The sequence below is a fragment of the Netta rufina genome (genome assembly GCF_964035555.1).
Source record: "Netta rufina genome assembly, chromosome: 19".
Taxonomy (NCBI): domain Eukaryota; kingdom Metazoa; phylum Chordata; class Aves; order Anseriformes; family Anatidae; genus Netta; species Netta rufina.
In genome coordinates this window covers 12,710,118-12,734,953 of record NC_140143.1, presented here as the reverse complement: position 1 = coordinate 12,734,953, position 24,836 = coordinate 12,710,118, and the positions used below count along the sequence as shown (strand labels likewise).

General features: G+C 43.4%; 1 protein-coding gene across 1 annotated transcript in view; it reads right to left on the bottom strand.

The window, feature by feature from the left end:
* Nucleotides 1–1,670: 1,670 nt before the first annotated feature.
* Nucleotides 1,671–24,836, bottom strand: part of LOC311216809 (myosin-13-like) — a gene marked incomplete at both ends in the record, with an annotated part of 41,761 nt that continues 18,595 nt past the window's right edge. The window contains 21 exons of the mRNA XM_084298354.1: nt 1,671–1,803; nt 3,733–3,794; nt 4,406–4,540; nt 4,941–5,036; nt 5,136–5,240; nt 6,694–6,864; nt 7,961–8,086; nt 8,171–8,374; nt 8,458–8,766; nt 10,059–10,183; nt 10,995–11,160; nt 12,552–12,735; nt 13,357–13,553; nt 14,275–14,393; nt 14,814–14,940; nt 15,033–15,422; nt 17,098–17,188; nt 17,267–17,412; nt 18,057–18,233; nt 19,131–19,373; nt 23,747–24,002. Of these exons, the coding sequence (XP_084154480.1) occupies nt 1,671–1,803; nt 3,733–3,794; nt 4,406–4,540; nt 4,941–5,036; nt 5,136–5,240; nt 6,694–6,864; nt 7,961–8,086; nt 8,171–8,374; nt 8,458–8,766; nt 10,059–10,183; nt 10,995–11,160; nt 12,552–12,735; nt 13,357–13,553; nt 14,275–14,393; nt 14,814–14,940; nt 15,033–15,422; nt 17,098–17,188; nt 17,267–17,412; nt 18,057–18,233; nt 19,131–19,373; nt 23,747–24,002 (3,562 nt within the window). The remainder of the gene's footprint in view (nt 1,804–3,732; nt 3,795–4,405; nt 4,541–4,940; nt 5,037–5,135; nt 5,241–6,693; nt 6,865–7,960; nt 8,087–8,170; nt 8,375–8,457; nt 8,767–10,058; nt 10,184–10,994; nt 11,161–12,551; nt 12,736–13,356; nt 13,554–14,274; nt 14,394–14,813; nt 14,941–15,032; nt 15,423–17,097; nt 17,189–17,266; nt 17,413–18,056; nt 18,234–19,130; nt 19,374–23,746; nt 24,003–24,836) is intronic.

Genomic DNA, 24,836 nt, shown 5'->3' with positions numbered 1-24,836 from the left:
TTTTTCAATGTGTGGACCGTACTCACCACAGAGGGTGCCAAAACACAGTGTATCAGAGTGGCACTTTGAGGTGAGAGTACAATCCCACCATGTTACAGAAGCCTGAAATTGGTGGAGGGAAACCAAGACTGTGGCAAGGGACGGGGCTACTTCGGAAGGCTCCTAGGTCAGGCTGAGAACTCAGATGTGGCCCTGCTCCAGCACCACCCTGGGAAGAGGTTTCTGGCTGATGTTTCTAAACCTTGAACATGGAGACTCCGACTAGAGTTCAGTGGGTGACGCCCCTCAGGCTCTGGGCCTGCACCTCGGGACACACGAGCTTGCTCGTCTTTGGAAGAGAAACCAGGGCTGAGGAGCTGCGACACTGCGTACGGTGAAAGCACTTCTCCCCCTAAGGGCGGAAAGAAAAGGAACGTTCCCTGCCGCAAGGCCTCCGTCCCGGCCCGGGCAGTCGCCCGGCGGTTCCGACTCAGCAGCGAACAGGGTGGGACGGCCCCCACCCGCCACCGGCCCCGGCGCGGCGAGGAAGCGCCCTCTGCAGGCGCCGCCAGCCCCCGCAGGCTGGGTTTCCGCGACCGGGCGGCGGCACGGCCCCCCCGACCCTGGCCTCCTGGGAGCTCCTGCTGCGACCCCACGGCGCGCCAGGGCTTCCCAGCGCTGCGGGAGAGCGCTGGCGCCGGGCTAACCCGCTCCGCGGTCTGGGTGGGTGAGCTCGGCGGGGTTCTCGTGGAAGCTGCGCCAGCCATGCGGCTTCCTACCCCCACGGCGCTCTGTGCGGCGTAGCCCCCCTTCCCTCCCTCCTTGGACGCTCACGGCACGGCCTTCCTGCCCCACGCAGGCAGCATGGAGCAGACCGCCTTATTTTCCCTTTCTTCCCACAAGTAGGTCTCTACACCACAGGAAACAGCGTATGCAGCAAATCGCCACACATCCCTTAGACACCGCAGATCCTCACACATGCACTGTAATGGAGCAGAGGCTCTACCCTTTCCTACAGGACTGTGTCAGGGACTGCTAAGGCAGACAGAAGAATGGAGCAGTTCATAAGTGCTTGTGATATATGGAGTTATAATTTGTGCTAAGAAGATAGTTGATATTAATAAAGAAGGGGGAGATGTAGGAGTGTTGCCATGGGGGTCAACAAGCCCCACGGTTGATGATAACATCAGACTCTTAACGATGAGGCCATCAGGAATGTAGAGTTTAGAGGGAACAAAGAAGGGTGATTCAGGAGACTCCATGCAGTCTCAGGTTGCTGTTCTCCAGCTGTTAAGGCATGGAAGTTGCTGGGTGTTTGCTAGTTGCTGGGCAAAGTTGTTTGACCAATGAGAAGTTGCTTTGAAAAGGACTGCAAAAGGTATGAGGGGGGAACCTGTCCTCAAGATGAAAAGGCAACACGATATAATGAAGTTATGTCATCAATAAAGAAGTAGAAAAAAAAGGAACGAATTGAGATGGGGAAGATGCTAAAACTTATCTGAATTAATATTTAGCTACATATATGGTAAAATATCCTAATTATCTGGGATGTAGATGAGAACCTTATGAGAAGCATATGTAAAAAGGAAGATATCGTTCAAGACCAATGGATTAGGGAAGGACGAACAACTCATTAGGGAAGAATGAACAACTTGTTGGCAGGAAACAAGGCAAAGATAAACAAAAAACTTCTAAATACTGTCCAACAGAAGGTCAACGTTCAGAAAGGTAAAAAGTTTAACCTCCTCTTCCTTGTTGCCTTCATCCTGAAAGACCCCTGCCCACAACCACCAGGCTACATTGCGCAGGCGCAACCAGGAGGAGCTAAGGGCGGGGAGTATAGAAATGAGTACTTGGAAGAGGTCTGCCTTTTCGGGGGAAATAATGAATATGCATTACAGCTCATGTAATATGTAACAGTATTCATGTATAAAGTTGTGAGAGATGACCAGGCAGGCGTGCACCTTTTTGAGGGAAGCTATTCGCAGTGTGCCCGGTGCACCACAATAAAGTATACCTACTTTACAACCCTATGGTTGTGGAGTTTTCCGCACATCAGGATAGGGACAGGCTAATAGGACAGGGACCAGGACAGGAACATTGATCCCCTAAATAAGATAAGTTCAGCCAAACTCAGCAAACCGCTCAAAGAAGCTTGTATAGAAAGTCGCTGGAAATAGGCGCACCGGAGCTGGAAAGAAGCTCAAGCTGAGAGAAGCGAACCTGCGCACACAACTGCCCCTTGGTGGTAAGCAGTTACGCATTATGGAGAATCATATGTCCTTAGAAACAAAGACTGTCCTGGTAACCTTACAGCTTATTCCCTTTATTAACTGTGATAAATTAGTAGGGGTTTGTTCATTGTCCTTGAGAATTTAAAGAATCTACTGAGGAGATAAGGTTTCACAAATCACGGCATTGAAACATGGGGACAAAGCAAGACATCCTGTTTTGCCCCCACCTGAACACAAGCACAACACATGATCACCGGAGGAAGAATAACGACCCCCAACAACAGACTGTGCAATCTCAGGACAGGTCTCGACAAGCCGACAGGTCTCGACAGGTCTCGACAAGTCTCGGCAAGCCGGAACTTCAATGCTATAAAACAGCGACACTGGAAAGGGGAAGTTGCGTGCCGTGGTGGAGCAGAGACTCCCCAGCCTCCCAGAGCTGTTTTGCTTGTGTCTGCTTACTTGATTAATAAAATAATTTCAATAGACCAGTAAATTGTGTGGTCTAACTTATAACATTAACAATCAGACAGTTTATGATTGTGAAACATGGGACCAAATTGAGGTCAAGGTGTGGGACTCTGCTACTAAAAATGACAAGGTTGCAGTGGGATTGCTCGGCACCTGGCGAGCAGTCTCTGAGGCCTTACAGAGCCATGTGGGACCACAGTCAGAAACGTGGGGTTTGCCGGATAGTGAGGGAGCTGCGGACTCATCCACCCATCCTTCTACACCATTGCCCCCCCCCCCCCCCCCCCGCCACTACTGCCATCACAGGCCTTTGCTGTTATGCCCCCTGGTGACCTGGATGTGCCTTTTTACCCAGGCCGTATTGGCCTTGAAAAGGAGATGGATATGTTTCCCTTCAATCCGGAAAGAATGGGATACATAAGACTTGAAGGCTGAGTTGCTTAACAACTTGAAGCGAGACATATTGTTCCCATGACTAGCCCTGGAATTCTCCAGTGTTTGTAATCAAGAAAAGGAATGGAAAATTGAGACTGCTATATGATCTGAGAGAAATTAATGAAGTCATGGAAGACATGGGAGCACTTCAACCAGGATTACCAACTCCAACTATGCTCCCCCAGTCATAGACATTAATAGTAATATTAATGGATTGTTTGTTAAACACTTGCCTTTTAAAACTTTGCCATGTTTATGTTTCAACTGATACCTTTTCTGATTGTACATATGTATAGGCGTACTTGGGTTTAATATGTAAAAGCAATGATATGTATATTTAGAAAGTTCGATGTTAGTATATGCGTGTTGGTAGAGTGTAGACTCCCTGCGCACCCAGCACCCCAGCACTGTTTACTTGCCCTTTAAATATTACTAAATTCAGATTGATAACATGCTGATATTGTTCCAACCTTATGGAGAGATGTTTGCTGACTTCCCTCGCTCCTTCCTCCCCCCTCCCCCCCTTCTTTTTTCTTCTGTTCTTCTGTTTAATTGTTATCTAAGCATGAAAGTTGAAAACATGGAGGACAAATGAGGTTTCTGTGCCCATTACCTTGGGAATCCTTTTCCCTGCATCGGATGTAATCCATACTTGGGTAACTGCTGCCCTACTTGCTGTAAGCGTTTACACTCAATCTCATTACAAATGAGATAGCCCTTACAGTCACCAGTGTGCCATGCAGGTTTGTTTTTATTTCTCACATCTACTTAGGGTTGACTAAGAATGTAGAGGCCAAACAGCAGTTACATGCATACCTACTGATTAGAAGCAGGTAATGAATATTTGTTGTATGCATAGAAGTCTCTAGTGTCAGGAAGCCTGCAGCAGCTCTGGTCATGGACCTCATTCTTCTGATTTCTAAATGTTAAATAAATAAATAAATATGCAGGTTATTGGGGGTAATTGAATTATTTGTGGGGTTGTTACAGGTCTGTGGCTATTGCACATGTTATGCCATATTACTGGCAAAGAAATATTATCTCCCAATTCTGCTGAAAGACCTGGGTTCTTACAGTAGATTATATGTGATATATACATGTATCTTGGGAGGCACCAACAGGATTTTCAAAAAACACTGATTTTGAATAAGTGCCAACTCTGTCCTTCCTTCATGATGACAATCCAGTGCAAAAGTGTGAAAAAGACCGCTGCCAGGTGTTTGAGCAGAGATCTTTGTGGCACTTGGTGAATAAGAAGGGTCCTTCTCTGCAGCCCTTGAGCTTACCTGTCTTCCAATATCACAGCTTTTGGCTCGCAGTTTGTTAACTAGAATTTCAGCAATATCAGCTTGTTCTTCAGCCTCTTCCAACTTGTGCTGGGTCTTGCGGCATCGACAGAGATTAGCGTTTGCCTGTGCTTCCTGAAATCATGGTGCCATCAGGGACATGCACACAATCTGTCATCACCCTGTTCCACTTAACACCCTGCACCTGTTCCATAGTAATGTAACCTAGTACAGTTAGCCTCACAGCTCTATCCTTGCAGTGCCAGAACTCAGTGCATTTGTACTACTTACAGGAACATGAGTACTGGGAAAACTGGCTGGTGTGACTCCAAAAGTGTAACAACTCCACGATAATTACAGCTGTGCCTGCTCTGTTGTAAGCCAAAACTCTTTAAAATATAGGGAATATTCAAAGGTAATGGCCACCACTGTCCCATCAAACTGAGTATTCACTTATTTTAATGAACCTGGGAGACCAGGCTTTTCAGAAATATCCACCCAGGACCCACAAAGATTTAAAGAGTCCTGCACTCACAGCTTCCTCAGCCTGTTTCTTGTATACTTTCACTTTTAACTGCAGCTTGTCCACCAGTTCCTGAAGCTGGGAAATATTTTTCTTATCCTCTTCAGACTGTGAGAAGTGAAAATAAAGTCATCCTGGAAAGATGGACCAACGTGATGCACTTAGAATACAAGAAAGATACAGAATAGAGCAGAGGATTTGAAATACCTGGTAAGTGAGCTCCTTCAGTCTTCGTTCATACTTGCGAGCAACTTTCACTGACTCTATTCCTCGTTTCTGCTCAATATCAAGCTCATTTTCTAGCTCATGAATCTGAAACAGAGTATCATGATAAAGACAGCAAGCTGCCAAGAAGGGCTGCTGACATCATTGTAGGATCCAGGGTTTTGCAGACTAAGGGCTGCAGAGCAAGTGGCAGTGCAGAGCAGCTTCCTGCAGCTCCTTCTTGGACTAGCTAAAACCTTTCACCATGCTACATTAGTAGTGACATGGTGTGTGACGCCACAGTTACTTATACAAAGAACTTTGCTGTGTGTAGCTGGGGCAACTTTAACAAAAATCAGGCTTAAATCTGTCAGGGAGGAGGAAACTGAAACAGTGAAGGGAGGGTTGTTCTGCAGTGTATGCAAGTCAAATTTGGACACCAATTGTTTTATTTTTTCAGTGGATATTTCCTTCCATGACCAAAAGCACCTAACTCCCAGTCAATTGTGCTATATCTTGTAACAGGAATAGATTGAGTGCAGTAAGTGGATCAGGCAAATGTTCCATCTAGCCTAGTGCTCTGTCTCTGGGAGTGGCAATAGCAGATGCTATCTAGGGATGGCATGGAAACCTGGCCACTGTCTACTTCCCTCACACTTGTCTAGCTTTCACTGTCATTAGATTAGGAGTTTCAGTTGACGTATCTGTGCCTGTTCCCTTAAGTATCTGTTTATAAACAGCTGATTCCTAATCCCTTTTTGAACCTTCCACCACTGCCTCTACAGTCTTCTGTGACAGCAGTTTCCAGAATTTCACTGCCCAGTCTGTATAGTACTTTCTTGTATCTGCTTTAATGTGACCTCCAGGCAAAGATCTTCTCTGTATGATTTGTCCTTCTAATATTGTGCATTTTGATGACTAACCATCACAAATGCATCTAGTTTACTACTTTCATGATTCTGTAAACTTTGATCACATCCTTCTCATCCATCTCTACTCAAAACTGAAGAGTCCTAGCCTTGTTTGTCCCTCATCATAAGGCTTCACCCCCTCATCTGCCATTTCCTGGAAGGTTCTCTAACTGGTGGGTTCTTCTTGAGATGCAGAGACCAAACTACCTGTAGTACATATAATATAGTGGCAAGTAATGCTCTCTCTCTATCTCTGGTCTCAGTGCCCTTCCTAATAAAGGCTAACTATTTTTTTTTTTTTTTGGCTTTTTGCTTCTACTGCACATTGAGCAGTTTCTGAGACCTGTCATGGATTGAGATCTCTTCTTACTGTAACTGCCAGTTCCAAACTTGTCCCCATGTAAGTATGTTTTAAATTATTTTTCCCTAGGAGTATGCCTACACTGGTGTTCATCTGCCACCATCTTTGCCCACTTATTCAGGTTTTATGAGGTTGTTCTCAAGTTCCTTACATGCAGTGCAGCATTTGACTATTCAATGTCAAATTCATCAAACCTGCTGGAAATCCCTACTGTAACATTCCCAAGGGATTCCAGCAGCCAAAGATCAACTCAGGACCCTGAAACTGTGTACCCCAGTTTCTCCCATACCTTTGCCTCTAGTTTCTGAAGTTGCTTCTTTCCACCCTTCAGTGCCAGCTGCTCAGCCTCATCCAGACGGTGCTGCAGGTCCTTCACCATTTGTTCCAGATTCTTCTTCATCCTCTCCAGGTGGGCGCTGGTGTCCTGCTCCTTCTTCAGCTCTTCTGCCATCATGGCTGCCTGGTTATAGTACAGAGTTATATCTTCACATCACTAGCAGTTCCGTGCTCCCGTTGGGAGCAATGAACAATGACCAGCTTCATATTGGTGTTTGGATCTCTACATTCTCAGTCAGTGTCTATGGCTGTGCTAAGGGTCTGTCATATAAGAATGATCACCATTTGTTGGTATTTCTACAGGTACTCTGCCTTGGAGTATGGGCAGGGTTGATGACAACAACAACAACAACATCCAAATGACTCAGGATCCAAAGTTTAAAAGCATCTCTGCTAAACTAAATGATTTTAAATATCTGGTTGTTTGGTGCTTAAGTTTCAGAGTCAGACTCCTTAGCAGTGTTTATCAATTAAATGACTCTGAATGTCTCCTAGTAACAATGAAAAGCTTGTGCCTGTTGAACTCTTCAGAATCCTGAATAGCTATCACCACGGTTTCATAAAAAGGACAGAGAAGCTATAGGGGAACCTGCAGCATGGCTGCTGAGGGGGAACCAGAACTAAACACAGTACTTCAGACCCAAGCGTGTCATGATGTGTTGCAATAGTGTAACAATTTTCTGTTTCATCTTCATACACCATTTCTGGATAGTTCTAACATTTGTTTCTTCTGATACTGTGGAACAATTTCCTTGTTTAAATAAAGCATTTCTATTCTCCCTTTTTATTTTCTGTATCTCTTGCATAGAGAAGCACATATGATTTTAGTCTCAGTTCCTGTTTTCTGCTGTATCTAAATAGGACTTGGTTTGGGCTATTCTTCCCATTTCAATTTTGCCATCATTTGTTTTTTGCTTTCTATCTACCCTGGAAGTCAAAGTGAGTACCCACAAAGTAGGTATTAAAAAGAGGAGACACGGTTCTTTTTCAAAACAGACTGGTAACAGAACATGAGTACATGACCTAGACTGTATGGTTCTTCCATGACAAGCAGTAGAGCAGAGGCTGTGCAAGGCCCAAGTAGGAGGGATTGTGTGTCACTGATATTTTCTGTTCCTAAGTTGAATAATCAATTCTCCCCCGCCTAATGGCTATCTTTCTAAAGTATAAATGTGACTGGAGTGGTATAAAATGGAAGAAAGGGAAGCAGGAGAACTCACATCTATGATTGCTTTTTTTGCTTTCTCCTCTGCATTTCTGGCTTCCTGAATGATCTGTTCAACTTCATTCTGTAAATAAGTAATGTCTGCTTCCAGTCTCTTCTTGGTGTTGAGGAGGCTTGTGTTCTGTTGGGACAGTCCAAAGACAGCTCATTTCCATACCATTTCATGCCAGACCAACATGCCTATTACAAAGGAGATACCAAATACCTGAGAGTGGAGAATCTGCACTCGCTCACTGGCATCTATCAGCTCCTGCTCAGAAACTTTCCAGACTCGCTCTGTCTGCTCCAGGGCAGCTCTCATCTCCTCAAGTTCTGTTGTCATCAGGTTGTTCCTACGCTCTACCATAGCAAGCTGCTCCTTCAGGTCATTATTCTCTCTCAAAGCATCATCCAAATGGAGCTGGGAATCCTTTGAAATTGAAAGCACCATGAGATTCAGAGGCAAGCAGAGTGTCAAAGTCTTTATAGGACAGCTGCCCTTCTGATCTCTACCTGGAGTTGCCCTTGCATGCCTTTGATGTGCTTCCGTGTCTCTGCCACCTGACAGTTGGCATGGCTCAGCTGTATCTCCATGTCATTTAGATCTCCCTCCATCTTCTTTCTCAGCCTCAAAGCATCATTTCTGCTTCTAATCTCAGCATCCAACGCAGTTTGTATAGAATCTAATACCATCTGGTGATTCCTCTTCAGCTGTTGAATTTCCTCATCTTTCTCTGCATTCCTTCTATCAACATCTGACTTCACTTGGTTCAGCTCCAGCTGAACATGCAAGATTTTTACTTCTTCGTGTTCTAAAGAACCCTAAAAGTGTTGAAACAATATTATTTGTCTATGTAGTGTCTATTCTAGGAAACGCCCATGCAGAATTTTGACACTTCACAGTCAGTAACACAGACGTATTTGCATTACTGTGGACCTTTAGAAAAGGCCTAACTCTGCAAATGCAGACTGCTTTTCCCATACACAGGAATTATTATACCTTAGTGGGATAGTAATCAATAATTTAATAATAAGATTTCTTAGAACAGTGACTCCAATACCACAAATTCTGGGCACCGAGAGCTATGTTGACACTGCAGAGATAACAAAACGTGTGAAAACATTAAATTTCCAGGAAAGCCAAGCCTCATACTGAGAAGAAGCTTGCTGTCATTTGTGTCTCAATGCTGAATTCTGTTTAGAGACTCTGCATGTAGTTCCTCCCAAGGCGCGAAGCCCCAGCAACTGTGTGAGCATTCCCCCCTTCCATACAGCCGTTTCCCTGTGATATTCATATCATCTAGCTTACAATGTTTGGGAATTAGAGTTTGAGGCTGGGTCTTTAGAACAAGTGGACAGAAATAAGCGCATCCAGAGGATTAAGCATTTGATGTAGCCCTGGCATTCCTTTTTAGAATAGACCCTCCAGAGATACATAGTTCTCCTTCTTGTTTCTACAAAGAGCCTGTGGTGACTAATTCAGGATTAGACTGCTGACATTTAGATACAGAAATGGGACAAGATGGATTCTCATGGCCACTGTAACTCTTGTTCCTACTGGTGTCCCATCTAGTGTGATCTCAAGATCAGAGATGTCAATTGTTTTTATTCCATTTTATTCTATCTAAGGAGAGCTATTGCGAAAATGAAATGAAGCTCTTCATGGAAGTGGACATCACAAAAGAGTAAAAAGTTGATACTATGGAAGTCCTGACTGAACTAAGCATAAAAATATTCCCCCACAAGAATGAAGCAGCAAGGGTAAAGGTTGTCCAGCAATACTATGAAATCTCCATCCTTGAAAATTACAAAAAACAATTAGAATAGGCTCTGCGTAACGTAATGTATTTTGACTAGGGAACAAAAACTGTCAGAGTTTTGAAACAAATGACCTTTCTGTAGCCTTTCAGAGGAGCAAAATCAAACTGGTGGTGCAAAATGAGCTTAGTTTTAGCCTGGGACTGATTTATTTTGTGTGTGTGTGTGTGTGTGTGTGTGCAAGGTGGCACAACAAGCTATGCTACATTAGGAGAGGGGCAGCGTCTATGTTATTTGTTCTGCTTTCTCCATTTATGGTCTCTCCCAAAACAAGACCCCTTATTGAGGACACTTGCCTCTGCTTCTTCTAATGCTGCCTGAAGGTCACATTTTTCTTGTTCAGTTTGCTTCTTTGCTTTCTCCAGTCCATGATTAGTTTTTCCAGCTTCAGCAATCTGTTCAGTAAGATCAGAAATTTCCTCTGTAACACAGAAAATACACAGAAAATAGCTCATCTTGTTGCCAATGGCACCTGCAATTGCTGTTTGACAGTGGGAGTGACAGAAGAGATAATGGTGTATTACGAAATGGCAGTGAGAGGAAATAACAGATCCTGTCTCATGTGCATTTATTTCTGATTACCTGCTATTTCCAGTTCAATGTGCAAGTTTAAAAATGAGGGGGACCAACTGGAGGGAGCTCAGAGAGTAGTATCAGTTACCTCTGGATAGTGATATCATATCTCCAGAGACAGTTCTGTTTGATTCCCAAAATCCCAAATTCATTCCCAAATTCTCCCTCCCCAGGGATCACTAAACTTCACAAAACAGAATTGAATTCCTTTACACAATTGGTTAGCTGATTAAATGCCAATCTGTTGTGCCACATCTGCATGGTGCTCCAACCAGAAGGCAGACAACAGCCCACCAGGTCTTTTCTAACGGTAATGACTGAAGTGGTCTGAAAAACATGAGTATCTGTTTTCATCAACATTTCTGTCTGTTCGGTTAATGTGTTCCCTTTCCATCAAGGGGATTATGATGGTGTGAAGGAGGAGAAATATAATGATGGTGTTAGAAACCATGAGGAAGTAGGATATTATCATAAGCTGTACTCATGTGCTTGTAGGTGAGCTTGTGATGAGCTGAACAGGAAGGAAAGTCACCTAACCTGAGTTTTGTGGGAAAAGCATAAGAAACAAAAGCTTGGGAAGAGGCAGAGTTCTGGTACCCCAGAAACACAGAAGCATCTTAGCATGATGGATCCCAGCTGACAGAGATCTGAGAACTTACGCTGGAGGTTCTTATTCTCCCGTCTGACAGTCTCTGCCTGGTCAAGAATTTCTTCATAGGCATTCTTCATCCGGAATATCTCAGTGCTAAGGGAGCAAGACTCCTTCTGGGCAGCTTCCAGGTCAGCCTGACTCTCCTGGTACTTCTGCTTCCACTCAGCCACAACCTGAAGTGACAGAAACCATCAGAGCATAAGAATGGCCCGTTCTTCAACACTCCTGTCCCTGCACGTATATGTAACAAGAACATCAGAGGCATGTCGTTGGGTCACAAAATCTTCTTCATTGCACATTCACTGCCTCTGACAATCCATTCACTGGGATACATACTTTGTCTGTTTCAAGGGCAGCTACTTATATTATCCTCTTCAGACAATAGGAGTGTATGCCCCCAAGCTCACAGGTAGGTGTTTGGTTTCACAGCAACTTGGACACAATGTCGTTAGTCTGAATGAGGCTGTGTGAGCCTGTTTATTATTTCAGGACCCAGTGCTCTTGCACTCAGCTCACCAACAAAGATCGTGCTATTTTCTCCTATTGTCTTCTGCACAACCCTGCAGGCCATCTTTAGCTCATCTACCCATTTCAACCACATACGCAGGGCTATGCAACATCACTTGGGCAAACAGTGTTGAGCCTTTTAGCAACGTTATTAAAGGCAGTGAAGGTTGGAACTGATTAAGGAGGTTGAAGCTATGCCTAATCTGAATAAAAGGCTGGAAGACTAGCACCAGCCAAAAGTAGGGGCTTGTTAGAATTTATATGAAAACTTTCAGTCTACTTGGTCAAAGACTTGATACAGATCTTCCAATTCTCCCTTGTGAAAACGTCATGCTTTTTAAAACTATACTGTGTTCAGTTTTGGGCCCCTCGCTACAAGAAGGACATCGAGGTGCTTGAGCGGGTGCAGAGAAGGGCGACGAAGCTGGTGAGGGGCCTGGAGAACAAGTCCTACGAGGAGCGGCTGAGGGAGCTGGGCTTGTTCAGCCTGGAGAAGAGGAGGCTCAGGGGTGACCTTATCGCTCTTTTTAGGTACCTCAAGGGAGGCTGTAGCGAGGTGGGGGTTGGCCTGTTCTCCCACGTGCCTGGTGACAGGACGAGGGGGAATGGGCTAAAGTTGAGCCAGGGGAGTTTTAGGTTAGATGTTAGGAAGAACTTCTTCACTGAAAGGGTTGTGAGGCACTGGAACAGGCTGCCCAGGGAAGTGGTGGAGTCACCATCCCTGGAAGTCTTCAAAAGACGTTTAGATGTAGAGCTTAGGGATATGGTTTAGTGGGGACTGTTAGCGTTAGGTTGGAGGTTGGACTCGATGACCTTGAGGTCTCTTCCAACCTAGAAAATTCTGTGATTCTGTGATTCTGTATGTGGTTACCTTAGATTATTCACACTGTGACATTATTATTACTACATGTCCTGTTTGGTGCTCCTTACCCCCAGTTTTGCTTTGGATAAAATATAATTTATCTTATTGTGAGTGCAGAACTTTCATGCTTTCAGAATTTGGCCTGGCCTATCAGATTTTTATGATATTCGTATCTGGTAGGCTTTCTGAATGAACCTTGTCAAAATTCTTCTGCTTTTTATCAAATGCTGCACGGGCTGCGTTCAACCTCTCCATTTCAATCATGAGGTCATCCACTTCCCCCTGCAGCCTCTGCTTTGTCTTCTCCAGTGAAGCACACTTTGAATTGACAGCCTCAGTCTGCTCCTCTGAATCCTGCAGCTGCTGAGCAAGCTTCTTTCTGCAGGACAAGACAATCAGTACTGAGAGAAGGAAAATTCTGACATTCTGAGAAAATGGACAGGAAAGAAGTGTGGCATAGGAGAAAGAAGAAGAGAGAGCAGCATACAAAGCTGTGATAGTGTGATCAGATAACATCAATAGGAGCCTAGGATAACAAAGAATGCTTGGAGTGGTGTGTAGGCTGGGAGAATACACAGAGGAGATATAGACATGTGAGTGATCATAACTTGGAAGGGGGACTCCCTAGAAATCTGGGAGAGAGGTGAAATATGAGATGGAACCAGTGAAGAAACAAGAGTATCCAAGGGGTAGCCTACACCAATGTGGAGAGGAACCAGAAACACACTTTCAGTATCATCAGTGTCAAGAGTGCAATTTTTCAACTACTATGTTTAACTCTATAGTTAATACACTGGAATTGTCCATTCTGTAGAAACTTTAACAAACCTCCACCTCTCCTCCTTTAAACCTTTACTCCCTCCCTTTTTCAGTCCCAACACATTACAAAGTACATTGCTCTGCATATTCCCACTACAAACATATTCTGGTTTCCTCCAGTTCCTTCTCACATTTTTACATAAATATCCTTCTACTTGTTCAAGATCATCCCTCCACATACTTTGCTTCTTCCAGCTCTTCCATGCGCTGAATAGCATCTGTCTCGTATTTGGTTCTCCACTGGGCCACTTCGCTGTTGGCTTTGGACAGGGCACGCTGCAGCTCACCCTTGGCTTCCTGCTCCTCCTCATATTGTTCCCGGAGCAAGTCACAGTCGTGGCGAGCAGACTGCGAGGCGTGGGCTAGGGCATTCTTGGCCTGTGTAGTTAGAATGATACAAATTGTCAGAACACTAACCGTTTGTGACTGGACATTTTTACTACATTTTGATAAAAACAACAACAACAACAACAACAACAACAACAACAATAAAAAACCTCCACATCTCACAGCCTATGTACAGCAGTTGCTAGAGTAACTGGAGGAGAAAAGTGAATAGCATTTGGAACTCTGTATTTCAGACTCGACATTGTTCATCAGGATCAGTTCTTTTTGCCCAATTTGTCTGGGATACTGCCTCTTAAACACATCAGCATGAAGTGCTTCAGGCAAAGATGCAATAAATTCAGCAACAGCAAATGTGTGAATAATTGCTCCAGAAGATGTTTTCCTGTAAGCTTTTTAGGTAGAATTTAGTGTTTATCTGAAGGTGGAAGAGACTTTAAACTGTATTGCCATTCCTAGTCCTGGGTACTCCCGGTACTACCTGGGTACTCCACTACTGTCTTTTTTTCACTGCTGCTGTACCCTTTGCCTGAATGATTTCCTGTAGGAGTAAGGTATGTACACAGAGCTATTTTTATTCACTTCCTTCATGTTTTTGAACTTCAGAAAGAATGGCAAGAAGGGCTTAAACTGTCTTATTTAATTTCTATGTCACTTCTGTGTATTATATTCCAAGGCAAAGCTCAAAAGTTTCACTGTTCTCATGTCTCTGCCTTCATTTTACAGTTTTCTGGGCCAAATTAAAACAACTCACCTTATTTTCTTCCTCTAGTTGCCTCTTCAGCTCTTCTGTCTGCTGTGTGAAAGACTGTTTGCTTCTAGTCAACTGAGAAATCAATGACTCCTTCTCCTCTAGTTGCTGCGTTAGTTCATCTAATAAGAAAACACTTCTTTTTTTTAGACGGAAAAATATGAACAGACAGACATAAAAAATTCATATGAATGAGAAAAGAGATTACATGGAAAAAGATTACAAAATACAATGTGGTACAAAGAAGGGAGAGTAACAATTTAATTTCCACCAGGTAGGAAAAAGCTATCAAAGATGAACACTATGCTAGCATCAAAAGAAAGGGGATGAGCTGACTGCAAAAACCGCACACTGGTTTTGGTTCTTTTGGGTTATCTTTGTTTCTTTGGGTGGAGTATCCATGACGGCCACAAGGAGGAAATTCTACAGTCTGAGTTTTGCTCAGATCACTCAGTGATGAACATATAAGAAAATACACAGGCATTCAGGCAACATATTTAAGTGCTTGGCACAGGACAATTATATTTTGTCTAGGGACACACCATTCTTAGTCTGTAGACATGTTTTCTCTGTGTTCAGGTCATTAATTAGCCGCATATGTTCATCATCTTTGATTCTGACTTCACTGAACTGGTCTTCAAGAGCTCTGCACATCTTTTCCAAATTGCTCTGTTAAGAAATAGAAAGCACATCTGTCAGCTCATCCCGTTGTTCAGAAGAACAATAATAGCGATGAGAAATGTTTTTTCCTATGCAGCAACCTTGGCTTTGGAGACAGACTCCATGTTACTGGCCAAGTCATCTATCTCCATCTTCAGCTCACTCTTCTCCTTCTCCAGCTTCTGCTTGATTCGTTGCAGGTTGTCGATCTGCTCCCCAAGCTCAGCTGTGCTGTCTGCGTGCTTCTTCCGCAGGGCGGCAGCTGTGGCTTCGTGCTGCAGCGTGGCCTCTTCGAGGTCGCGGCGCATCTTCTGAAATTCTGCCTCACGCTTCTTGTTCATCTCAATCTGAGCTGCCGTAGCTCCTCCTGCTTCTTCTAGGCGCTCGCTGATTTCTTCCAGCTCCCTGGAAAGTTCAGCTCGCCGCTTTTCAGTCTTTGCATAGACTGCACGTTCAGCTTCAACTTCCTCCTCCAATTCCTCGATTCGAGCCTATGAAAATTAATTGGTTAAATGAAGATTTCTGAATAGAAGTACTTGAAATTACCTTTAAGGAACAAAGAACGTACATTCACTTCCATTTATATCAGCATAGATAGTGAAACGCCACTAGAAATTTCACTGAACTGTGTCCTAGGACTTAAAATACTCAGTTTTGGAGCAGCAGTGAATGTAAAATCTGATACTTCATTTTATGTTGTATTTTAGAATGGATTCATTATGTAATGACAGACGTAGTACTGTACTTTTCTAAAGGCATGAGGGATGTGCCACTGACAAATATAAAATAATATGAGTTTCTTATAAATTTGCAGAAGGTCAGGCAGGCCATCTCCAGCAGCAAACAAGATGGAAGGAACCTTGGGATGATCAACCATGGGATAATGTCACTTAAGGGAGTTGTCTTCCTGTGTCTCCATTTGGAAGGTGATTTCTGCCCCAATGATGAGAAAATATCAGTCTTTTGTTTTCTCTGAAAGGTAATTCTCAGTAGCTTCACTACTGTTACAAGTCAGCATTGGATCCATTTTTGAAGTCTGCCACAAGGTTCACTTAAGTGATTTCTTATATAGTCAGCTATGAGTATAGACCAGAGCCTCTTTAAAAGTGCCCTGAGATTGGAATAGCACCCATGTTCATTGTTTTATTCATGTGTAGATAAATATTTTTGTAGAACAGTCTAAGAAAACATAAATTCTTAATTGATTATCAAATATTAATTCTAATGAACCTTGTGGTAGTTTTAGTTTGCTGGGCAGCCAGTTTCCACCACAACTGCTCTCTCACTCTCCCTCCTCAAAGGGAAAGGGGAAAAAATATGATGAGAAAGGCTCAAGGGTTGAGATAAGGACAGGGAGATCACTCAACAGTAATTGTCACAAGCAAAACAGACTCAACATAGGGAGATTAATGAAATTTATTACCTTTTACTAACAAGCTAGAGCAGTGAGAAACTAAAAACAAACTATGAACACCTTTCCCCCATCCATCCTCTTCCACCTCCTTCCTTCCAAGAGGCACAGTGAAATGGGCGTTGTGCTCAGTCCTTAATGCTTCATCTCCACCACTCCTCAGTCACTCTGACCCTGCTCCATGTGGGGTCCCTCCCACACGATGCCCTCCTTCACATACTGATCCCGTGGGGCTGCCCACAGGCTGCAGCTCTTCAAGAACTGCTCCCATACGGACCATATGACTCCGTACCATGGGGTACATACCCCAGGAGCAAACTGCTCCAGCATGGGTCCCCCAAGGGCAATAGCTCCCCTCAGGCCCGCTGCTCCTGCATGGGCGTCTCTTCACAGGCGGCAGCTCTGGCTCGGGGCCTGCTCCTGCAGGGGCTCTCTATAGGCTACAGACTCCTTCAGGGCAGATCCACCTGTTCCACTATGGGCTGCAGCGTGGAGATCTTATTTTCCCTTTCTTAAATATGTTCTCCCAGAGACACAACCAATATTGCTTAATCGCTCAGTTCTGGGCAGTGGCAGGTCCCTTTTGTAGCCAGCTGAAACTGGCCTTTATCTAATATGGGGCAGCTTCTGAACTCTTCTCACCTGAACTCTTCTCAGGCCACCCCTGCAGCCCCCTGCTACCAAAACCTTGCCATGTAAACCCAATACAAAGCTGTACTCAGCTACTAAAAATATCAATATCCCTTAGACTTTACCTGAAGCTCCTTGATTTTCTTTTGCAGCTGAGAACTTCGAGCCTGCTCATCCTCAATTTTACTTTGCAGCTGGTTAATTTCAAAATCTTTTCTGTTAAAGAACAAAAATGCAAATTCAATATGGTGAAGATAAAATATGAATTCTAGAATTCAAATGTCAGTGCAATACTTTTTTAGCCTGTCATCCATCTGTTTCCTATCATTTTCCAGATCCATGATGGAAACCTGAGACATTTTCAGATCCCCTTCCAGTTTTCTCTTTGCTCTTTCAAGGTCCATTTTCAATTTCTTCTCTTGTTCCAGAGACCCTTCAAGCTAAAACACATAAGACATAGTTTGAAACACATAAAACATACCTCAGTGGTAAATATTCCTGATTTAAAAATCTTAACTTAAATTGAATATTGAAAACTACAGAAAACAATTGTACTGTAAATGCTTCTCATCTTTTGATACGCTCACTACAGAGTCAGGTTTTCTCTTCAGATATTAATCTGGCCACAACTTGGCCATTCACAGTTGAAATGAAAGTTTTTGAAAAATACCCAAATTATTTTTTTCAGTTAGTGCAGTTCTTAGCATGCAGACTGCAAAACATCGACAAATTCCCAGTGTCTGCAGTGTCATGGTGTATATACATAAATTTTATAAGTTCACAGCAAGCTTCAGAATGTCACAGATACACTGCTGTAGCTAATTGGTTAAAATGGGGCACAAAGGCCTACAATGCTGGAATATCCACTGATAAACATAGATTAAACAGGCAAGGAAATATGGAAGAAACACTGGATTCCACAATACCCTCTCAACTACCCATGAGTTATTAAGTGAAATTACTAGAGCTGGCTTGGCTGCTTTAGATATTGTTTACATACCTAGCTGCAGGTTTCTACCCTCTCCTAATCTGTCAGAGCATCCACCTACAAAACTCCATTTTTTTTTTTTTTTTTTTTTCTTACAACATCTACTTGCTGCTCCAGTTTGGTCTTTGTTTTGGTGAGTGTGCTGACTTTGTCTTCCTCAGCTTGCAGGTCATCCAGTGTCTGCTGGTGTACCTCCTGTAAGGCCTTTTTCTCCTTGGTGAGTTTGGAAATATTTTCATCCAGAGCTGTCATCTCTTCAGTTAGATTCTTTACCTGTTAGGCAGCAAGCATCCATACTATGAGGGGGTGCCATGGGAAATAGACTAAGAAGGAGCAGTGAGTGTAGCCTTGCAAAATATTGTATGGGTTACGTCAAAGTGCTCTCCACTAAGTTATATACTATTAATGATGGGAGTAACCAGCATCATGGCTGGCACACCTGTCTGACCCTGCAATGGTAAGAATTCCTGCTTGAGTTGGTCTTGACTACCAGTTCTATCCTGCTAGTTTTAGTAGTGGAATGTGTGCTAGATTTTCACAGCCTCTGCAAGCTTTACTTTATTGGGATTTACTAAAGGCCTCTGGGTTGTTCCTGCACAAAAAATGCATTTCCTAAATACGATACATTTCCTAGGCACACAGATGTAATTTCTCAGAAAATGAGGCTTATTAAGTTATTACGAAACACAGTAAGTGAGTGAACAGCTGTGTGGTGTTTAGCTGCCGGCCAGGTTAAACCACAACAAAGAGAAATATAAGAAAACATTTGGCATCTGCAAGATCAGTTCTCTTTGATGCACATGAGAAAGGCTCAAAACAGCCATTTTGTACTGAGCCTCCCACAAGCATACTAGTTCTCCATCCACAAGAGACACAAATATACTGGCTCCTTATGTGTAAAAATAGTGGAAGATAGAAGTTCTCCATCAAACACCTTAACACCTAAAAAAAGTTAACTCATTTGAACTGCAACAGGAAAATAATAATATTTTTTTTTTCCTAAGAGGAAGTTATAATTTTAGCAAAATCTTTTATGCCACAGGCACTTAGGTGTTACCTTTCCTATACTTTGGGGACATATCACTTCCATTCAAACCACTTAGGAAATTCTGTAACTTGCCACAGAACTGAAAACATTCTGGGGAAGAATAATTTCATGATCCCTGTCACCTTATTCTCTGTTGCATGCTTGTCCTTTTCCATTCTGGCCAGAGTCTGTTCAAGATCATCAATATCTTTCTTCAGCTCAGAGCACTCATCCTCAAGTTTCCTCTTCTTTGCTGTCAGTTCAGCGTTCGTCTCCTCTTCATCCTCCATTCTTTCACTAAGTTCTTTAATTTTAGCTTCCAGCTGAATTTTACTTTTGATGAGACCTTCACATCTCTCTTCAGCATCAGCTAGATTTTCACTATCCTATTAGAACATATTGGAGGCATGTTATATTTTCATAAAAATTATGAAAGGTAACATGTTGCTCAAACACCACCTCCAGGAAATGAATTGTATAAGTCAGGGCAAAAGTTCACATGCAAACCACAGTAATGCACAAGATCTAATCATGGGGAGATTGAACTGCTTTGTCATGGCTTAGGAAAGTGGAGCATAATCCCACAACAGAGACACTTCCTTTCATCTGGTCAGATATTTTGACTGTAATAACACACCATAAAAACTGATCGGTTTGTGTCATAACAAGGAGCCTATTGTATCAGCAATATAAATAGGTGGGTGTCCTGGTTTCAGTTAGAACAGAATTAATTTTCTTCCTAGTAGCTGGTGGAATGCTGTAGCCCTTGGGCCAGTTCGAACAGGACCAGATGTAAAGAATGTGCTCTACACTGCAGCCAGGGAGAACGGCCCCACCTGGAGCCTCTGGCAGAAAGAACCTGGGGAAACTCGAGGTCAGCCCCTGGGGTTTTGGAGCCGGGGATACAGAGGGTCTGAGGCCCGCTATACTCCAACTGAAAAGGAGATACTGGCAGGATATGAAGGAGTTCGATCTGCTTCAGAGGTGGTCGGTACTGAAGCGCAGCTCCTCCTAGCACCCCGATTGCCGGTACTAGGCTGGATGTTCAAGGGAAGGGTCTCTTCTACGCATCATGCAACTGATGCTACATGGAGCAAGTGGATTGCACTAATTACTCAGCGGGCTCGAATAGGAAACCCCAGTCGCCCAGGAATATTGGAAGTGATTATGGACTGGCCAGAAGGTAAATACTTTGGGATATCATCAGAGGAGGAGGTGGGTCGTGCTGAAGAAGCCCCACTGTACAACCAGTTACCAGAAAATGAAAAGAAATATGCCCTGTTCACTGATGGGTCCTGTCGTATTGTGGGGAAGCATCGAAGATGGAAGGCTGCTGTATGGAGTCCTACACGACGAGTTGCAGAAGCTGCTGAGGGAGAAGGTGAATCGAGTCAGTTTGCAGAAGTGAAGGCCATTCAGCTGGCTTTAGACATTGCTGAACGAGAAAAATGGCCAGTTCTCTATCTCTACACCGATTCATGGATGGTAGCAAATGCCCTGTGGGGATGGTTACAGCAATGGAAGCAAAACAACTGGCAGCGTAGGGGCAAACCCATCTGGGCTGCTGCTTTGTGGCAAGATATTGCTGCTCGGGTAGAGAACCTGGCTGTGAAAGTACGTCACGTAGATGCTCATGTGCCCAAGAATCGGGCTACTGAAGAACATCAGAACAACCAGCAGGTGGATCAGGCTGCTAAGATTGAAGTAGCTCAGGTGGATCTGGATTGGCAGCATAAAGGTGAATTATTTATAGCCCGATGGGCCCATGACACCTCAGGCCATCAAGGTAGAGATGCAACATACAGATGGGCTCGTGATCGAGGGGTGGACCTGACCATGGACGCTATAGCACAGGTTATTCATGACTGTGAAACATGTGCTGCAATCAAGCAAGCCAAACGGTCAAAGCCTCTTTGGTATGGAGGACGATGGCTGAAATATAAATATGGAGAGGCCTGGCAGATTGATTACATCACACTCCCTCAAACTCGCAATGGCAAGCGCCACGTACTTACAATGGTGGAAGCAACCACCGGATGGCTGGAAACATACCCTGTGCCTCATGCCACCGCCCGGAACACTATCCTGGGCCTTGAAAAGCAAGTCCTATGGCGACATGGTACCCCAGAAAGAATAGAGTCAGACAATGGAACTCATTTCCGAAACAACCTTATAGACACTTGGGCCAAAGAACATGGTATTGAGTGGGTGTATCACATCCCCTATCATGCACCAGCCTCCGGGAAAGTTGAACGATACAATGGACTGTTAAAGACTACATTGAAAGCAATGGGCGCTGGGACATTCAAAAACTGGGATACGCATTTGGCAAAGGCCACCTGGCTAGTCAATACTAGGGGATCTGCCAACCGAGCTGGACCTGCCCAATCAAACCTGTTACGTACTGTAGATGGGGATAAAGTTCCTGTAGTGCATGTAAAAAATATGCTGGGTAAAACAGTCTGGGCTACTCCTGCCTCAGGAAAAGGCAAACCCATTCGTGGAATTGTTTTCGCTCAGGGACCTGGATACACTTGGTGGGTGATGCAAAAGAACGGAGAGGTCCGGTGTGTACCTCAAGGAGATTTAATACTGGGTGAGAATAGCCCATGAACTGAATTGTACCATGTTAATTGCTATATAATACTGTATGTTACCACTACCCATGACTACTATAGGTGACTAATTAGAATGTATGGAAAAGAGTGTAACCTGAGCATGACATAAATGGTATGGAATAAGGGGTGGATAGATGTCCTGGTTTCAGTTAGAACAGAATTAATTTTCTTCCTAGTAGCTGGTGGAATGCTGTGTTTTGGCTTAGGATGAGAAGAGTGCTGATAACACCCCGATGTTTTAATTGTTGCAGAGCAGTGCTTATACCAAGCCAAGGACACCTCAGACTTTTGCTCTGTCCTGCCAACAGGCAGGCTGGGGGTGCAGTAAGAGCTGGGAGGGGACAGACCCAGGACAGGTGACCCGAACTAGCCAAAGGGGTATTCCATACCATCTGACGTCATGCTAAACAATATATAGGGGTGGCTAGCCGGGGGGAGGGGGCCGGACTGCTCGGGGTTAGGCTGGGCATCGGTCAGCGGGTGGTGAGCAATTGCATTGTGCATCACTTGTTTTGTACATATTATTATTAGTAGTACTATTATCATCATTGTATTATTATTATTATTATTATTATTATTATTATTATTATTATTATTATTATTATTATTTTCCTGTCTTATTAAACTGTCTTTATCTCAACTCACAGGCTTCACTTTCCATTTCTCTCCCCCGTCCCAGAGAGGGAGGGGGGAGGGTGAGCGAATGGCTGCGTGGTGTTTAGCTGCCAGCCGGGTTAAACCACGACAGTGGGTCAGCAAACTGGATGTCATGGAAGCGTGAGCTTAGATGTGGATTTATAAAACACAGTATTTCATAGTCATCTTTCAGAGTGTTGGGGATGATTCTGTCTGTAATAAGCTCTTCCAATTAATGACACAAGTCTGATAGTCTCTGTCCCAACTTCTGCCACTTAATTCACATGATGCTTCCTTGCTCCCATCATTCTCTAAACTCTCTCTCAGCCAAGACAGGCTCAGGCTCATGGCTAAACAGGATTGCTCAACCTAAATTTTAGCCTGCAACTTATCTATCATTTTGAGCAACATGACTGACAGATAAAATGTTACCCAAATTAATGCTACTGTGAGGTATTCTAGGCAGAATACCAGAAAAGGTATATGTTGCTTCCCATAAGAGTTGTGGCCAAAAGACATCACTGCAGTAATGTAGTATGTTGTGTATAATTCTCTCTCAGATTCCTACTGAAACTCATGGGGCACTGAAAATAATGGTTATCAAGTGTGCATTTTCTGATAACAAACATGGACAAGATGGCTCTTGAGGAACCCTTCGAGCAGAGTTGATTGGAATTCACACAGCAATGGGACTTAAAGAGCAGACAGGAAGGGCTGTTCTAGTGATGAAACAGTAAGAAACTGTGATTCGAGGAAGAACCAGACAACACTCTGAGGGCAACGATCATACCTTAGGACTTCTTTTATGCCCATAAATTTGAAACTATTGAATGCTTCAAATGGTATCCTAACGTTGAAGTTAGTTAGCTAAATATGGTCTTCTTGCCTTTTTTGGATTACCATACATGAAGTGAAGCCTGAAATGCTTATAGACTAGGTTGGCTCTGGAGGACAGGGCATTAAGTACCAAAAAGGGTACAAAGAAACTCAGAAAAATATGTTAAACTGAAGTGCTGAAGGAGGATTCGGGTAAGGAATCTTGTTTTCAACATGCATGGTTACATCCTTGGGGCCTAAAACAATACAGGACTGTCCAAAGAAGGCTGGTTTGGGAGCACATAGAACCAAGTGACAGGTCCACTTGCACCACACTGCCCTTGGCCACAGAGAATCTTTATTATATTTCAATACCTTCTTGCCTTGTGCAATTTCAGTCTCTGCTCAGCACTGTTGTAGCTGAAAAGCATGTCTTTGTTCCACAGTTTCAGTCCTGTCTCTGACAGGAAAGCAGCCCCATCCCTGGCTCCACATTTTAGTGGTCAGTAAATGAGGAAATAGTCTGTATTTAATCCAGATTTGGAGACCACAGGTAGTGCACATTGTATATAGAGTGTAACATCTAAAACACTGAAAAATCTGGCCCTGTTACCTGTCTGTTTATGTAGGACAACAGAAAAGAGAATTGAAGAGGCAGTAGGGTGAATCTGAAAATGGAGGCTACTCACAGACTGAACCTGCAGCTGCAGGTCATTTTTCTCTTGCAACAGGGACACCATTTTCTCCTCCAGCTCCTTCCTCTTTGCCTCAGACTTTGCAAGCTCTTCCTTGGTTTTTTCAAACTCTTCCTTCATATTTGCCATCTCCTTCTCAGATTCTACGGTCTTCAACATGGGCTTCATCTTGAAGTACAGCTTCATCCAGGGCCAGTGCTTGACATTCATGAATGCTCTAACATTGCATTGGATGATGTAAATGGATTCTCTGAAAACACATGAAAACACATGATACAGATTATCAGACTAGTGAGACTTGTGTTAGAAACAGACTCTGGTTATTGGTCACACAGCATCAGCATTCTGCTCAGGGAAGTTTTGTGTGAAACTTTTTATCTCACCTTGCTCCTTTCTATTAAAAGTCATTTCTAGGCCCTGGATTGCTGCATGACTAGTTCAGTAGCATGAACAATAGCTATGTATGGACATGGAAAGAAATACTTAAAAACAGACAAACTTCTCTGGAATGTTGCCTGGAAATCTCTGAGACTTTCCCAAATCTCAAAGAAAGTGCAAGTGCTCTGGTAAAGACCAGAATGAAAACTAATTTCCATGAACTATTGCTGTTGCGATTATAAATATGGGAGTTACTGTAAATCGTGGAAGCAGTATCTTGATGCTTTTGGGTCACAAAAAATAGCAACTATAGAAATTAAGACAGAACATGAAAACAAAAATTAAATCTTTTTTATGGTATTGAACGCCAAAGGATTTTCGTTTATGCCCATAGTTCAAGGGGACCTTCAACAGTTCATTGTAGAGAAATCCAATAAGAGTTATTGAATTCTTAGAAACTATGCCTGGGTCAGGAAGTCGCTGAACTAAATATATGCTGTAGAATACTATAGATAAAAGCAACTGGTTAGCAAAGAGCTTCCTAGTGATCCTAGCTTTCCCTAAAGCTTTCACTTGTCAACAATGTTTGAGACAGTTTGCTTGGCTGCTGCCATCCCTACATTCCAAATGTTGCATGACTCATTCCACCTTAAAGGGACAGAATAGAATTTGGAAGGGTATGTGGGAAGGTCAAAAGTATAGAATA